Source organism: Elgaria multicarinata, chromosome 4, assembly GCF_023053635.1.
Source record: "Elgaria multicarinata webbii isolate HBS135686 ecotype San Diego chromosome 4, rElgMul1.1.pri, whole genome shotgun sequence".
In the NCBI taxonomy this organism is placed as follows: domain Eukaryota; kingdom Metazoa; phylum Chordata; class Lepidosauria; order Squamata; family Anguidae; genus Elgaria; species Elgaria multicarinata.
The window spans coordinates 43090099-43108588 of NC_086174.1; the positions used below are offsets into that span (position 1 = coordinate 43090099).

Sequence of the window (18490 nt, forward strand, 5' to 3'; positions counted from 1 at the left end):
TGCTAAGAGTATAAATGTTTTTAAAAGGTAAAATCATTTGGTCCCTTCTTATAGGCACAAGAGTACAGTTCTCTTAAGATTCTAAGAATGAATACAAAGTTTACCATATTGGTTATATTCGAATGCAAACCACCTATAATGATCATATTAGGCAATTATTAGTGTTTTGAGTACAATAGCAATAGTTCTTTAAATCACAGCAGAATCAAGTTATGTTTTCAGCATGCTATTTATAAGACCGTGTATATTTTATTCCCTGTTGGAAAGTACCCTGAGCTATTTACAAAATATGGGAAGTTACTTGACTGCTACTCAGACACAAGAGGCTTGCCTAAATGTATCACAGGAAAGGAAAGATAAATGGCTCTGATGCTGAATGTACTATTCCTATATTAGAAAGAATGATACATCCAGTTATTAGAAAGAATGATACATCCACTTATGTTTTCTCATCAAGTCCTCTAAATGTGAACTGAACTGCAAGTTTTATGTTAAATGACTATATATTATATATTAATAAAGAAACTGATGAAGCTTTCCAAGTTAAAAAGCCTGTTTCAACAGTGGTATTTATATTTCTCATCAGAGCTGTAAAATTAGGTAAAAATGTTGTCACATCATCATAACTTACACAGTGAATTGTTATACACAACTGGTGTTCAAATGGTAGACATTTCTTGTTAACATTATTGGATGGTAACCAGAAGGTGCCTGTCAAATTTTGTACAGAAATAACAAAGGTATGATGCTGAATTCTGCAACATAGAGGGTTTCTGACTAGAGATACTAAAAGTGTGTTGCCATCAAGCTCACCTTTCCAGCAACTAAAAATTAATCTGATTGTATTTTTTTAGACTCACATGGGCGTGAATCTTAAGCACAGATCATTGCAAAGAAAGAATATAGCAGTGCTTTGTCCAGTAGGCAGTGTTCAGCTAATTTGCCAAAAGGTTGAAATCCCGGGATGCAAAAATTCACAGATTAACCCTAAACATTGGTATAAAAAAATAACTTTAGAGATAAGGTATTACAGAAAAAAACCCCACAGCTATCTAATACATTTTTAATTTCAGTTAAGCAGGTAAATAAGAAATGTGTTCACAGGTAGGAAAACTGAACCAAATAAAACATAATATATTAAGCCAGGCAAGGTCCTCATTATATATATACACACAGTGAGTTCAGTCTGTGGTGATCACAATGACACTCCGGAGGCGCTACACACCCAATAGAGACTGATGCCCAAACTACTTCCAGAAAGTCATCTTGCAGTCTGTTGACAGGCATGTGGATATAAGGATCTGCCATCCTCTTCGGATAAGGTTGTTGTTTCTCCCTTTTTAGAGCTTTCCATTGGCAAATGCTGCCTCCTGGAACTGAGGGACAAACGATTTGAAATAAGCCCTAGTGGAGAAATAAAAGGGTTGACATTAGTAAAGATCACAACGAGAACACGCATGGACAAGATCTTGTAACATGCAAGCCTTAAAATAGATTAAGAACTTTCCTGATTAAAAATCCAGTTGCCTTGATCAAAGCTAGGACTGTGATGTCTCATTCCCAAATAACACATGGTCGAGAGTCTTGATATAACAGAGGGCTGAATTTGTGATCATTCAAAAGCAAACAAACCACTGGCTCAAGTATGAAATCGTGACCAATTTGCAGTAGGTTTCCCCTTTTTGATGAAACATTCACAGTCTTTACTGCTATTTTGTCATTGAATCCATTGCCACTCCTACTGAAACCATGTATTCATGTATTGTATACAGCTTAGTGTACCCTTGCCAATTGCTCCCTCTCTTTCAATTGCTCCCTCTCCTGCCGCCCTCCAACAGCACAGATCTAATAAATCTAAGATTTAGATTTGTCAAGATACAAGAATTTTGTATCTTGGCAAAATTCACATGAATTTTGCAGGGAGTCTCTGGCATCCTTGATTCTCACTATGAGTCTGGGGTAACTGGATTTATCTGTGCCTGACAGGACATAGATAGTTAGTAAATATGAACAATCGACAGAAAATAAAAGGCACAGCTGGCGGTGAACTATAATCTGCATCCAGCTATATCTAGATGCATCCAGCAAGTACCAAATTAGGACTGTCAGAGTCAGAGCTGCTCTTAATAGGATTAGATAAATCAGGGTTTTGAGGAAAAATATTGGAATTTTCGAACACTTGTATAATTACAGAATATTGTGTACATTCTGGAACTGAAGACTGCATTAGCTGAAGATGTTTGAGGCTCAGGTTCAGTATCCACCACTGTTCTGATAATGGGCAAAGTATGTCAAGTTTATCCATAAGGCAAATAAGTCCAAGGTGATTTGCAATTAATGCACTTCAATCCTGCAACTGTGTATGAAGAGTAACTAGAATCCATCATTACTTATTTGCAAGATTAAGTAAAAAAGACTTAAATCTGAACAGACACTAGCTTCCCCTTCTTCTGCAATTATATCCCCCACCCCCCACCCCCACAGTAGGAGAGCCATTTCACATATGAATATTTTTCTCTCCACTCATGCCTCTTCGGGTAAGTTCAGAAAGTAGCTGTAAATCATGTGCTTTGCTTTATTACTTACAAAGATGAGTATGATTAAATATGCCAAAAATTTCAAGCATTTCTTAATGCAAAATTCTATGGCAAACATCCCTAAAGTGAGTAAAGAAAAAAACATAGTGCTGAATGTCACAATCTGGATAGAGGCTTCGCAGTTTCTGAACTCCAATTACTCATTTTTAATGGTGGAAGCTGATAAACCTGAGTAACCATAGAATCACAAAATGAGAATACCTCGAGAGCTATTCCAGCAATTCAAGACTTCCCTGAACTTAAACCACACTTAAGAAATGGTATTCATTGATAGGACAAGCACTCATTGATAGCCTTATCCTCTATGAATTTGTCCAATCCCCTTTAAAGCCATTCAAATTGGTGGCTATCACTACATCTTGCAGTAGCTATTTTCACAGTTTAACTATGCTCTATGTGAAGAAGTACCTTACGTCCTGAATCTCCCACCACTGCTTTTTTTGTGAGGGAGGAGGTGGATGCAGCAAGTTCATCTACACGTCTCTTCCTCATGTGTAGAGCTTACACACAATGCAAATTACACAATAGGGCTAGATTCTCACAACCATCTTAATGAGTGTGAATCAGTGTATCATGTAAACATATCCCCAGTGTCAGATCCAATCCTTGCATATCCTTTTCCTACCCCACAGAAAGTAAGAGCAAGGATCAGGGGCTTTGTGTTGCATTTCTGCTTTCAGAAAGATGATGTGAGGCCCTGGATCCTTCTGTTCCCCACACCTATGCATTCCACCCTAGCCCACCCATCCCCAATTCTGTGAAGGCCAATTTTATTTTATTTTTACTCAAAGGTTACTCGGGCCCCTAGAGTGGTGGATGGGGGCTTTAAGTCTTTGCCCTATACCTGCAATTTAACTTACAACTGGATGCCATTTTGGCAATGTAATTCAGAGGCTTGGGGGGCCTGTAATGTGGAATCTCATTAAGCATTGAAGACAGAAACTCTTTGTAATATAATTCCTCTAAAAGCAATGGAATACTGGCAGCATTCTAACTTCAGAGTGAAACTGAGCATGCCCAATCTAACTTTGCCAAGAATAGCTGTCAAATGCTTTCATGGGGGTAGAAAAACCTTATTAATTTTTGAAATGACGCTCAAACTTTAAATAGACCAATAAAAAGGCACCTCTCCGTGACAAGGTAGAATAACATCCATCAGTACTTTTCACTAAATTTGAAAGAAATATATGATATACTGAGACAGAGCTTGGAGAAATAAGTACAAATGTATCCATTTTCAGCACTTTTTAACGTGCTGTACCTGTGGAAATTGTAACTGAATTGCTTTTGCAAAATTGTAATTGAACTGGTTTTGCAAAAAGGTAGATCATGGATGCCATGTCTCATGCTTTCAGGTGTCATTTTTATAAGCTGTAAAAGTTTGAAGCTTATAATAGTAGACCCCACTCTTTTTTCTGCGACTCACTTTAACTAAGGTGACTCACTTTAACACTCCCATGCCTTTTTAATATTCTTACTCTATATCTGCTCTACCCAGTTTTCAGTTGTTATAGTATCCATATTTTTTCTTTTTCTATAAAATTTTGTGATGGCTTGCCTTATTGGTAATAGACCTATGGCAAATTCATCTCAGATGGGTAAGAACCAGACCAACTTGTGGGGAAGAAGCATAGGAACTGTAAGAGCCAGCTGGATATACTCATGTTGATTTCTGTGGTGGTGGTGGTGGTGTGTGTGTGTGTGTGTGAGAGAGAGAGAGAGAGAGAGAACAAGAACAACAGTAAGCTTAGAAATGGGGTGCAATTTCACAGAGTCTAAAAAATGGTGGTGCATTGTAAATACAGCAAGCAAATAATCAACATTGCTGATAAGAATCAATTGCCTGATTTTATAAATGTTAGAAGTGACAAAATCTGTTGAAAGTTTCTCTGTGTGGGGGGTAAGCACAATTATAAACCCATAAAATTGCTAACAACTTGAAGTCAAGGGAAGGAGATGGCAGTTCACCTAGACACCATCTGGTATGCACAAAATGTGGGTAGCTGATACCAAGTCTTCCTGCTAGTATGAAAGAGGGCGGGATTGAAGAGGCTATTGCCCTGCAACAGATGGAAAGAGCTTTCAAATGGATGGATTCACCATAATTTACAAAAGACTGCTGTGAAAGAAACAAAACCAAAGTTAATCTCGAGGAGCAATGAACACCAGAACAGAATGAACTTTTCCGTACGTGTGAAACACAGTTCTAATACATGATGAGACTCAGTCAGATGTTACATGTATCTCCAGGTATGAGTCAGTTCTACATTAATCCTTAATGTCTATCACATGCTGCTGGCATGTTGGATCTTCTAGTTTTCGCCTCATGAATTCATCTCCTGAATTATGTGGTGATTTGGCATGGTAAGTTTTTTCTGTGATGCTTGCATTGTGTTTATATATGGTGCTGCTCTGAGTATCATCATATGTACTCCCAAGCAGTTGGTACAGGTACCATAGTGTGGAACATGTGTTAAAGCCTCATCCAATGAAAGCAACTGAGTGTACCAACATTGACAATAGGCGACATCCACAATAGGATATTCTACAATGTGATAAGTGTAGAGTCTTGTCCTGATCTCAGTTTTAAAATAATTTAATGGCATGCATCCTGCTCCCCCATATAAGCGCACAGTGGAACAGATAGGATGGTGGTGTGTAACTTAGAAGTCTAAATAGAGGCTAACAAGAGGCTAACACATGTATTAAACCCATGCTTGTTGAACGAGTTAACGTTCTCAACAATTCAGAACCTCAAGCAAAATATTCCCAAACAATTAAAAGCCACATATGTTTGTTTGTTTTTTAGAGTGGTGACTGACTCACTGTAATAAAGGCTCCGCAAGTGGTTTGAAATCTCCCTCTCCTCAGTAACTATGATGTATGCTTTTCAGTTCTATTAGTACGGCTATTATTTGAGTGTTGACATTACAGTAGTAACTACAAGCACTGAGATCTGAGAGAGAACGAGCGATCTATTGAGCACATATGCACAGAGAAAACCTGATGTAGACAGCAAGCAAACTGAACTAAGATAGAATGGGAACCAAAGATGCAGAGAGTAAAAGTGTATTCTCAGAGCTTAGGCATAAAGGCTACTTCACACATTTACTTTTCACCTATCATGAGATTCCACCCGCCCCATATCCCTTCCCTTCCCTCAATAATCCTACAGTGATTATCTGTGTGAAACTGAGCTATGTCAAATAGGCTTTTAGCTCTTATGCAAATTCAATATTGCCAAAAAATGGTAAGCAGTAATTGGGTTCCTACAGCTGTGCTTTTGTAGCTCTCCAGAAATTCTCTGGATCCTATGCAACTGCATCTATTTTAACTTTTGGAAATCAGGGTGTGGCCTTTTGACTCTGCCAGGAATTTGGGGAACTGAGGGAGAAAGAGCCGGGATCTGTTTCCCTTGCTGTTTTTCAGGATTTTCTTGAATTTTTTTTCAGGCATTTGTTTTCCTAATATATAATTTATTAACCATTAGCCTCTCTCACTGTTTTATTGTATATATTTTTATTATTTTTCTTCTATTGTATTTCTATTTTTATTGTAAAGCTACCATGGGCAAGTTTCTTTGAAGGACGGGATATGAATATGAAACCAATGAAACAAAGCATGAAAAATCTGGGGTTTTGAAGCTGAAAGGATGGATGCCACTGAAAGGAATACATTCTTTGGGAAATGCAATACATTGAACTGTACCTGCTATTTTCAAGGATGCTGAGGAGAAAAAAAATACTTATCTCAGCTTAGCCTTATTATCCTTTGCAACGAGAACCAATGTATGTTAAAGCAAAGTGAATAGATAGTTAGTAGAATACTTTTATTTATTTATTATACTTCTATTCAGATCAGATAAGAAAACCAGAACAGAAGAAGAAGAAACGGCTGCCCCTACCTCCCATCCTAGCAGCAATGAATCAGTAGGGTCTGGATGTGGCAGAGCTCCATTGCGGATTCTGTGAATCCCCCACACACATACACACTGGTAGGTAGGATTGCTTTGTCTAATATTGAAAGGTAGACCAAGGTCAAAACTTCTTAAGTGTAGAAGAGATTCTTTAATAGTCTGGGACAGAATACAGAGGCTAGTTTTCTTGGACAGGAAGCCAGTGTAGTGTAGTGGCTAGAGTGTTGGACTAAGAGTCAGGAGATCTGGATTCTAGTCCTTACTCAGCCATGGAAGCCCAATGGGTGACTTTAGGCCTGTCACAGACTCTCAGCCCAACCTATCTCAGAGGGTAGTTGTTATTGTGAGGATAAAACGGAGAGGAGGATTATTATGTACTTCGCCTTGGGTTCCTTAAGGAGGAAAGAAGGTGGGATATAAATGGGTAGAAAGACTCATATTCCAATTTGGGCACCAAGTGGGGAAAATACAAATTCTGCACTCAAAAAAATCAATACAACGGCTGGGTTTTTACAACGCACTAACCCACCATGGATTATCATGTTGTCTGAATGCAGAGAGTTCCTGCAGCGTGGGTGTTGTTGTTGTTATTACATGGGGCTGTACAGAGTAAAACAATTTAAAAGCAAGACCCTGCCACATAGGTTTACATTCTAATAAAATAGTAATAAAACAATAAGAAGGGGAAGGGAATGCAGCAAACAGGCACAGGGGAGAGTAAAACTAACAGTATAAAAGTAAGGTCAAAATCAAGTTCTAAAAGCTTTAGAAAAAAAGAGAAGTTTTCAGCTGAGCTTTAAAAACTGTGATTGAACTTGTGGTTCACAAATGTTCTGAAAGAGAATTCCAGGCATAAGGGACAGTGAAAGAAAATGGACAAAGCCGAGCAAGAGAAGTGGAGATTCTTGGGCGAGTAAGAAACATGGCATTTGAAGAGTGAAGAGCAGGAGCGGGGCAACAGAGTGAGATGAGAGGAAAATTGTGGCTTGTTAACCATGCAGTGTGGTTATTTTTCATGAACAAGCCAGTTTTTTGTTAAATTGTTCAGGAGGATTATCAAGCCACACTGCATGGTTAATGAGCATCCCTGCAGAAAATGCACTACATTCAGACAACGTGATAATCCACCCAGGAGAGAAAGCACTGTGTTCATACAATATGATAGCCCACTCTGCACAAAATGTGTTCTGTTCAGACAACACAATAACCCATGGTTCAACAACAATCCATACTGGGTGGGTTAGCGTTCCGTGTGAACCCAGCCAATGTATGTAAATATATTCATTTTCTAAGAAGTAGGTCAACATTAGTGTTTTGAGTTCCCCCCCCCCCCAAGTTGGTGGTGATGATGAGACAAGAGAGATATGAACAAGAAAAAGCTGGCCCCTCCATTTCAACCTCGTAACAGAATGCATAGTACCATATGTTTTATGGTATTATGAGAATCCCCCCCTTTCCCATCAGAGGCACTGGAAGCTTGGGAGAGTTTAAAGGAATGAAATATCCCCCTATGGGAGGTTGAACTATAACCACAGCAGAACACAAATCAGGGAAAAGAGGTAACTGCATCCCAACCTATGTACTTTTCAGTTGCTGTTCTCGCATGTTCACAATTTAGAGACATTCTAGAACAATGCAGCAGTATGGCATATTGTAAAATGAAGAAGGGATACTGATTAAGCTTGTGGTATCACACACTCAGATATTTGCTTTCCTGACACAACCTGTTCCAATGATAGAGGGGATAAAAGGAGAAGGAACCCAAATTGTTTGAACAAATGCCCTTGTGTAGTTTGGTTAAGCTGTCACTCAGGGCTCTAGAGGTGTATTATTTTCTCCTCTTAAGAGTTCAAAATGACTCATTTTTATCTAGCATTCAAACTCTACGAAACAATATCAATAAAATACACTACTAGCTCATACTAATACAAGGTAAATCTTTATTGTCATTTACCATTCAGTTTCAAGATGCCACCTAGGAAAAAATCAGTTCTCTCTTGCTCAAGAGCACATTGATGTCATGTTATCTGACAGCAAACGCCTCAAAGCTTTATTTATATGTTTTAAGTATTCGTGATGACATCCTTCTATCTGTTAATACTCTGGCTACACTTGCCCCAATGCCTTAAATGACAAGAAGTGTCACCAGGAAGGAAAAGTAAACACCACTTGATGGTCCAAAGATGGTTGAAAGGGGTTTCACTATGAAGTGTAAACTCAGCACCTAGAGTAGACAACTCATCACCAGTATAGTTTCACTTAACCCCAATTTTCAATAGCAAGTGACAGGCTTCTGGAAAAAAATGGAGTCATCATCAACATTATGTAACATGCTGTTTCCTTTTACAAGACCAGCGACTGCACTGCAGTCATTCTTACCTAGGGAGTGTCAACAACTCTCTTTTAAGATTTCCCCTTATTGGTGGTTTTCAAGAGATATTTAAATTTCTCGTGTGTTTCCGACAGCTAATTAGTGTTTTAGTCTCAACCTCTCTAACAGCAAAAGCTAAAACCCATCTTGCAACAGAATATGCACAAATATTCTAGATGATAGGGGAAGGGATGATACGTTATCGGCACTTCAGAGTGGAAAATGGAAGATCACAGTTTGGCAAAGGAAGATTGGCAACGAAATGATTGTGCATCGTTGCCAGGAAATATGGAGAGATGCAGAGAGTTAGGTCAACAGAAAGAGCTCCAAAGGCGGGGCAGCTAAGAGATGGTGAGCCCAGAGGCAGGAGGCACTGGACTAAGACTTGGGGATGTAAGAAAAGCAGAGGTACACGAGAGAAAGGATCGAAGGAATGACAGAGGAAATAGAGAATCCCTCAGAAGGATCAACTAGGGAGATGGAACTGAGGGGGGAAATCTTACTGCTCTTCTGCTGCTCCCAGACTGGAATGGCCTGCTGGAGGAGACTCGTCAACTTAACAGTCTTTTAGCATTTAAGACAGCTATAAAGACTGATCTATTCTGGCAGGCCTATCCATTGGAATTTTAGGATGGTTTTAGGATGTTTTAATTATGTATACTATGTTTTTAATTCAGTTTTATGTATTCTATACTTATTGTTGTTCCCCGCCTCGATCCAAACGGAGAGGCAGGTAAGAATTATTATTATTATTATTATTATTATTATTATTATTATTATTATTATTATTATTATTATGAGTCTTGTTGGTGAAGATGGTCCTGATGGTGAGTAGATAACTGGGGAATCTGTATGAATGTAATGTTTCCTTAAAAATAATCAACTAAATTAGTCAGTAATCTTCTCAACTTTATAATAGAAAAATTCCACCTACAAAAATGTAACACACCTGTTACATGCTTTGAGAGAGTGTAATTATCTGGCCTTTCTGATGTTAAAAGGATGAAGAACACTTCCCTGCCCCATCCTAAATGAGCAACAGAAGAGCTACCATATGTCTGAATAGAACCACGGAATGCTTTGAAGGGCAGTTCTACTGAAAATAGCATTAGGAGGATCAGCATTGTTTCCAAAGTGCATTTTAAGGTACAACAGGAGATCTATTTATTGACCTTTCTTCTTTTCATCAACAAACTGGTCTGAAAACACACACAAAAACAGAATGAACTAAAATACAGAATGAAGTAGTGTCAGCATTATAGTCAGAGGCTGAGCGATAACTGAGGAAGCAGTGAGAAATGCCTTTCATGAATATTAATATGAACACATTATAGTAGCTTGGTTTTATCAAGCATCTCTGTTCCTCTTATTAGAAGTCACCCATCACCATGGTGCCTGAGAATCTTGATTTATGCAAGCATAACTGGACGAGGCTTTCAATATCAAATGCTTTCCAGTTGAGACAAAGTCTCTCCTAATCAAAATCATCCAGATCAGGGCAAATCAGAACTCTCTCTATATTAGGTGAAAACTAAAACTAAACTCAAGAAAGTCCAGGGTAGAGATCATAAGACTTAGTGTCTTTGACCTATTCATCTCAGACTGTAATTATGATGTTGCCAATTCATAATAATGTCATGTTACATAAAGGATGTCAACAGTGTGGCCGCAAAGTGCATCCAAATTCTTGTAAATCCCTCTGACTATACACTTTTTGAAGCTCAGACTGGTAATTCTAAAGGCTTTATAGTTCCCTGTTCTTGCTGCAACTTGCCCTGAAACAAAGAAAACTTGTTTTGAAAATGCTTGCCACCCACAGCAGTCTGTTCTTGGGCATTTGACGAGGAGAGGGCCAGCCCTTCCCTGACCACACGTAGTCTGGCTGGCTGTTTTTGTGCAACTCCCAGTAATTAACCTTTAAAAACACAAAAGACAGATAATACGATGCTCTCAAAGACAGGGCTGCCACCTTGCCAGATGCATTGACCCCGAGACACACACTAGAGGTGGGGATGGTTATAAAAAGACACAGTCGATTTCAAGATATTCACTTATGTAAGTCGTAATAAAAACTAAAGTGATCCGAGCAAAAAGGTTAAATGTAAAAACGTGTAGAAACTGATCCCAATGAGTTGCTTTAGCAGTAGAGCTCTGCACGGCTGTGTGGAAAGTGGAACAGTCACTACCTTCCTTGCCGTGGAAAATGCTGCAAGATCGCTTTGCAGAACTGCTTGAAAGTTGCCTTGAGCCCATTGGAGAAAAGGCAGGGTATACGTGGAATAAAATAAAATAAAAACAAAAAAACGTATGTACCATCATGTCTAAAGTGCAGCACAAGTGTATATTTTTCCGCGAATTAGCTTAACTTCAAAGATGATGGGGCGAATGTTTTTCCTTACACAGTGATTATCTCAGTGTGGGAGAGAGAATTGTATAAGAGGTGGTCCTCAAACTGTACATTGTGTCGAAGTAATGTAGAATGTAAGCCTATGTGGCAGGGTCTTGTTATTTTATTGTTTTACTCTGTCCAGCACCATGTACATTGATGGCGCTATATAAATAAATAATAATAATAATAATAATAATAATAATAAAGTCACTCAGAAATATTCAAAATTATATTTTATATTACCCCTTAAAAATTCCAGGATGACCAATTCAGAGAATTGATGGCTTAAGCTGTAGCTCAGAAAGGATGAAGTTGAAACTCACACACAAAGCCAATGCACAAGTTTTTGAGGGCCCCAGGCAAAGGTTCTGCAAGAACCTCCCTTGCCTGTGTAGAAAGAGACAGACACACCCTCTTTCATTCATGTACATAACAAAAAACGCATAGATACTTCTACATGTGCAAAGGCCAAGATCCAGAGACACTCCTACTCTCACAGGGACCATGATCCTAGCGCAGGCTGCTACTTCACTACTGTACTCCCTTTGCCACTGTGGTTTTCTTCTGGGCCCAACTTCCATGCAATGAGCCTGGCATACTGGTGAATGCACGTGGATGATTCCGGCGTGTGCTAGGGCAAACTGGCAGGCACTGGAACTGCTGAGATGGCTAGGGGAACCTGCCCGAGCTCAGATTTTGCTCTGCTACTAGGACCATAGAGAGCAGGACAAGAAGGTGGGTTCAGAGCTTAAGCTCCCGTGAATTCAACAGCACTGTCCAAGCTTAATTAAGCCTCGATACTATGGCTGGCTTGGCTTGGCTCTGAAATTCCCACAACAAAGGGTCTCTGGGAAGCAATCCCCAATGGGAAGTGTCCCGCCACACTGCCCCCAATGGGAAGTGTCCCGCCACACTGCCACCAGGAAAACAAACTAGGACTAGACCTTGACCTACTCCTCCCCCCAAAAAATAATCCATAAGCAACACACTGCATGTTCATACAAAGATTCCCCATTAAACATGTTGTAAAACTCAGCAGCAATTTTTAGGAGCTCCAGTCATCAGTACACCCTCTGCTGGTACATGGGCTCTGGCAATTGCTCAATTTTGTCATTGGTTGATTCCAAACCTGTTCATGTGTCCCCACGTCACAGCTGTTGTGTTGGCAATCCTAACTCAAACACATGACTTTTTCATCTCTTAATGAACAGGACAAAACAATATACTTCAGTGCTTGTTATATTCTTGTCTCTTTCTTAAACTCATGTACGTAGAGTGGTTTAAAGTGCTGTCTAACTCCACAATGTTTATTTAGATAAGCAATGTGAATTTAAAATTGCAAATAGTTATTGTTTCAAATGTGGTTTGGTATATAGGTCATAACAGGATTACTGCAACATATTATTATACGCCTAAGTATCCCTATGATCCAGAATAGAAAGTCTTGTGTTTTACATTCACCTAATAAACAGAGTTCATGAACATCCCAATGTCACATACAACATTTCAAATGCACTTAATGATATATGAAAACATTATTTAAAATGAAAGTTCATACATGTTAGCATCTCTATATAAGTACAGATCAATATTTTAACATCTTTTCTATTTCTAATTACTCTTGTTAAAATTACAGTAGTTGTGTTTGGCTGTGTCCTTGAGCCCTAAAGTTTACCTTAATTTGGACTGTGTTTCAATACAGCATTGTTTTGGGTTGGTTCACTAAACACACCATTTTAAAATTAGATTGGATTTTTTCCTCATTTTTCTATGTTGTTTATTATACATGCATCTTCTAGAATAGACAGTCACATCTAAATCTAGATAGTATCATTCTTAGTTTCCAGACTCAAATGTTGGGATCAACTCACCCCCTCTATCTGATGATGTGCCAAGCTCTTGTAAATGTCAAAACATAACCTTTGTACAATATTGTCCCTGCACTAACAAAAGGTTGCATCCAGACTTAGTCATGCTTCAATTAGACCCATCAGTGAGACCTAAGTTGGCCAGAACTAACAAGTCCCATTGATTTCACTGGGTCTATTCTAAAGACGGATCCAATCCATCACCCTCATTAATCAGGGCTTCTAAAACTATGTCCTAATGAATCCCCACAAGCTACTAATACAGTGATTAGTAGACTCAGGATGGATTTTTGAAGAATAAACTGTGATATATTATCTATTTTTGATCAGGTTACTAGGGTTGTGTAAATGCTGTAGATACAAGTTAGCTTGATTTCAGCAAAGTTCCCCATGATATTTTGGTTGGTTGAAAAACTATATTCAAAGAGTACACATGAAGTTTTCCCAGGAGCACATGCCACACCACCATCAACACAAAGTTGGATTAATACAATTACTCTACATAAAGCCACAATTTTGATAGCTAGCAAAACAAAATTGCTTATCTAAATAATTTAATTGTAACACATGTTAAGAGGAAATTATTTATAGATTCTTGTCCTTCAAAGGTTTTAACGACAATGTATTTTATCCATAATAAAATGAAGTTCTTAGCTCCACTAAAGCCTCCATTATAAAAAAAATTCCATCTATTATCAATGTCATCTGCTTGGCCTTTCAAAGTAATAAGTATTATATTACTTTCACATTTTCCTCAGCATATATAAATAAATTTGGCTTCATCAGGTAGTGTGCTGTTTCTCTAGAACATTGTGGTGCTATTTCTGCTTTCTATTTTTTTAAAAAATATACTTATATATTCATTTCTGCTTTCTTAACTTCCTTTTTCCATATGACATTAGTCAGCAATGGGATTTCAACTGTTTAGGAAGACGGGCGTCACTTAAAACTCTTTGTCACTATTGAAATATTTAGTTTTGGTACCACTGGATCATATGAAACCATATATTTAGTATGGAAATATTCTGCCTTAATAATTCACTGGAATAGTTTAATGCTTAAGTTAGAACCGACATTAGTCAGGAAGGATTATTCGAAATACTATTTGGATGTCTTTCCCTCTTCCTCCAGGCCAGTGTCTGCCAAAACTATAGACAGCATGTATTCTTCTATATTTTATGGTCTCAAGGTGTCAGCCATATCTGGGGTCTGGAAGGAAATGGCCCTTTCAGCAGAGCAGAAATATATTTGTAAAGAACTCCAATATTTATATCAATGCATAATTAAAGCACATCCATTTTTGAGTACTAGGAGGAAAAGCACTTAAAAATACACCATCTAACACAAGATTCTACCATTTTTATAGATGAGATATATTAATCTAAATGAATTATTCCCCTTATTTAATAAACAATCTAGTGTATTGTTTCACTAGATACAGTATTGAGATGCAGTGCTTAGATATTGTACATTCGTTATTTAGAAAACCCTTTACTCTGTCAAGCATTTCACATATACATATCTTCCACCATGGCATTACATCTTTAATCATTGTTTTCCCTTTGCCACAGTCAAAGATTTAATGAGAAGTGACCAGAAATAAGTTTCCCAGCCCTCCTAATTTGGCTGAAATCCATATTATGCATGACAGCACTGAAGATCCCTGGCAGGCACCTGTCAGAAACCAACATACCATGTCTTAAGAGCTGCACTCAGCTATCCAAGACGACACTTTTCAAGATGTACATGAAAAATGTGATTCAACTAGCCAGACTCTATTGCATTGCCACCCACTGTCATGAACATACAGAGATTCCACTGCAACAAAAATTGTTGCTCTATTGCAGGCCATCATCCACATTTAATTTTTAGACTATTTGTTTTCTATTTTATTATTATTATTATTATTATTTATTTATTTATATAGCGCCGTCAATGTACATGGTGCTGTACAGAGTAAAATAATAAAATAGCAAGACCCTGCCGCATAGGCTTACATTCTAATTTAATCCTACAACAGCATCAAATTAAAGGGGATTTTGTCACTACAGGTACTATATTAATTAGTACAGGTTTGCACAATTGAACAGTCTATTGTGGCTTGGGATGAGGTTCATGTGGGTAGCCATTTTGAATATTCAACCACTCAGCTGCGGCTTGTTCTAGGGTTATGTGAGGATTCTTTAGCCTTGAATGAGAGGCAAAGAGCTGAAGAACAGAGAAGTCCCACCTTACGATTTTTTTTTCTTTTATTCAAACCACCTGCTAAGGATACCATGCCCTACACATTTCCAAGCCTAGTTTTGCACCTGTACGGGCTGAAAATCTATCCCCACTCCCAACCACAGATCAAGGAAGATCTCAAGATGCTGAAGTGCTTCTGCTGTCCTTTTCTGGTCTTGTGGGATATGCATATCTGGCACTTTTTGAATTCAAAATATGATTGATATGGATAAGCCTCAGGAAAAATGGCAAAAATCAGGCCTCTCCTACATTTCCTGAAGCTTCATGGGAACTTACTTATGGAACTGGACAGAACATAACTGAGAACAGACACTAAACCGGCATGCGTCCAATAGCTTAATTATTACATGCACAAACAAAGAAGCATGTTTTATTTACAATATTCCTACATAAAATTGCAGGCTGAGAGACTGTATGTTCTGTTTACATAGACTTGAATGCCTACTTAAGAAGAGAAAAACAAAAGATTTTCCCATGGAAACAAAAATCCAAGGTCTGCTTTATATCTGTACCATGAATAAGAGCACCAGTTTCCCATAATTAGCCATGTTTTATGCCCACCACAGATTACCATGAACTGTGTGTTTCAGTGTGATAGCCTGCAGCTGCCTCTGTGCATTTCCCCTCCCTTTTTTGTGTGTGAAAAAGCAGGCTTTGTGCAGTGAGAATGGGACTAACCTTGGGCATACACCACTGATGATGCCCTCTTACCACCACTTTTCTGATTTTCTTATTTCTAATTTATTTCATTTTAATCTGCCCAACCACAAACATTCATTTTGTGGACTACAAATAGTTAAAAGAATAAAGTACAATATAAACCATTTTCTTAGGGGGCATTAAAGCCTGGGTGAATCTCAGGGCAAATCCATTCCAAACCACCTTACCCATGCCCTCTATTTTCCATCCATGGCTCTCCCTGATCATCATGACAAGGAGAATAGGCATGTGAACTACAATTGAAACACACAGCAACAAAACCACACACTGCTTTGTTTGTTATTATTGTTGCTTACATTTTACTCTGTGTCACATCATTTGTAGTCTTGAACAGATTATATTTTGGCCTCAAAGAGGATGGATGGTAAGTCAAATTGTAAGCAGTAGAATAAAGGCACAAACAATTTCAGGCTATGTGCCTGTTATGGCAGACTGGCAGGGCATAGAAAAAAGGATTAATATATTTATTTTGGGATTGGCTTTAATATCCCTTCAAACGAAGGGTCTACACAGCTCAGATAATATGACTACAAGCTCTTCTCTACCAGTAAGTATGGGATACAGATAAACCCTTTATAAGGGGAAAGATATTGAGTTACTGTGCATATAAAAAGTAAAACAAAAATGGAAAAGAAATTGTTCAGTTGGAGAAGCATAAGCAGAGAAAATTTATAAACTATTTTAAGCGTTGAAGGTGGATATTTTGAACATACGTAAAGTAAAACGAAAATTAAAATGATATTTCAAGTTAGGTAACAAAGCTGTTTAACTATTAACATCGAAAATAACAAAGAAGAAACAAAGTACTATCATTACGAAAGTCAAAGCTAGTAATGCACACTATGCAACTAGAAATGTTGTGCAAAATTACTAATTTTTATGAAACAATAGGCCAATGATATATTCTTCATTTCATAAATATAAATATTCCTAAAATTACTTTAATGTAATGCCTAAAGAGAGTTGTAAAAAAAAAAATTCCAGCTGGAGACAAAACATAAAATAAACTCAGTGCCTGTATACCAAGGCTAATAAATGAATGGCTTGTTATTTCCCTAACAGGACAATTCTATGCATGTCTACTCAAAATAATTCCCATTAATTTCAATGAACTTTAGTCCGTAGTAATTGTGCAAAAGATTGAAGCCTGCCTATCTTAAATCCTGGCATGTGAACATAAGAATAGCCCTGTTGGATCAGACCAAATGTCTATCCAGTTCCGCAGTAGACAAATCTGGACATGAAGTTAACAGCCTTCCTCTAATGTTTGGCCACCACCTTCAGCAACTGGTATTCAGAGGAACACCACCTCTGACCCCAGAGGTTCTAGCCAGCTGTCATGGCGATTATAATGTCAGCCATAAAGTTATCTCATTGTATAAGGACTGTTTCTTCTGAACAGCTCAAACTGGCAAGGCTCTGTGTGCTACTGCTGGGAATTTATTATTTATTTAAAGTATATTTATCCCGTTTCTCATCCAAAAAGGCCAGGCTTGCAATCCAAAAAGTCACAACACACAAGGAAGAAGGAATGGGGAGGGCAGAGGAGGGAAAAATCTAATCTTTCAACAAGGCTGCTGGAATAGCCCCATTTCTCCCTTCTCATCTTCCTTGGCAGAGCCATAGTACAAGCCGTTAGGATTTCATGCATGAAGCTATCAGTGCTTCTGCTCCAGGGAACGCCCCTTGTGCTGCATAAATATGTTGAAAAGCTCTGACAAAGCAGTAGCAAGACTGGGTTGTCGTTATGAAGCACATAGTCAGATCCTACTGCTTGAGTGTACGAGCTGCTTTTTAAATAATAGTGGCCAAAGAGCTGGGTCTTCAAAATAATGGGAGGCAACAGATGTACAGAGGGGAGAGGGCATGTCCAGTGACAGGAAGAGTGAAAAGGAGTGAGTAAAAAGTTATCATTCCCTGGCTTTAATATGAAGTTTCACCCAGACTTCTGAACAAATTGTGGAGGCAGTGTATTTTAACTTGCTGTCGTGTTTCTCAAAACTTCTTGGTTTCTTGGGAGACGATAACAAGGCTTGCTAAGTAATCTATAAAGCTTTATACAAGCAATAAACATCTCTTCCCACCTGAAGAGAGTCTAATCTCTAGGAACTTTCTCTTAGGCAAAACTATGCAAACTAAGTGAGACAATTGTCCCTTCAAGAAGAATGGAAAGCCCTTTCTCAAGATGCGTTAACTTCAGAGAGACTAGTTCTGAGGCAGCTTCTGACGGGACACCAGCCGGGCTGACTTTCTCTCGCTTTCCTTTAGCTCAGCCCGTTTTAGTCTGCGGCGCTCTCTAGGATTGGCTAACCTCTCCATGCTCTCCCCCTTGGAAGAATGTTGGCTTCTCACTGACTGTGTATTATTTGTTCTTGATGAGATGAG

At 38.3% G+C, this 18490-nt stretch overlaps 1 protein-coding gene across 1 annotated transcript in view; it reads right to left on the minus strand.

The window, feature by feature from the left end:
• Positions 1-551: 551 nt before the first annotated feature.
• Positions 552-18490, minus strand: part of BABAM2 (BRISC and BRCA1 A complex member 2) — a 167140-nt gene continuing 149201 nt past the window's right edge. Inside the window, exon 12 of the mRNA XM_063124170.1 lies at positions 552-1404. Within this exon, the coding sequence (XP_062980240.1) occupies positions 1341-1404 (64 nt within the window). The 3' untranslated portion in view covers positions 552-1340. The remainder of the gene's footprint in view (positions 1405-18490) is intronic.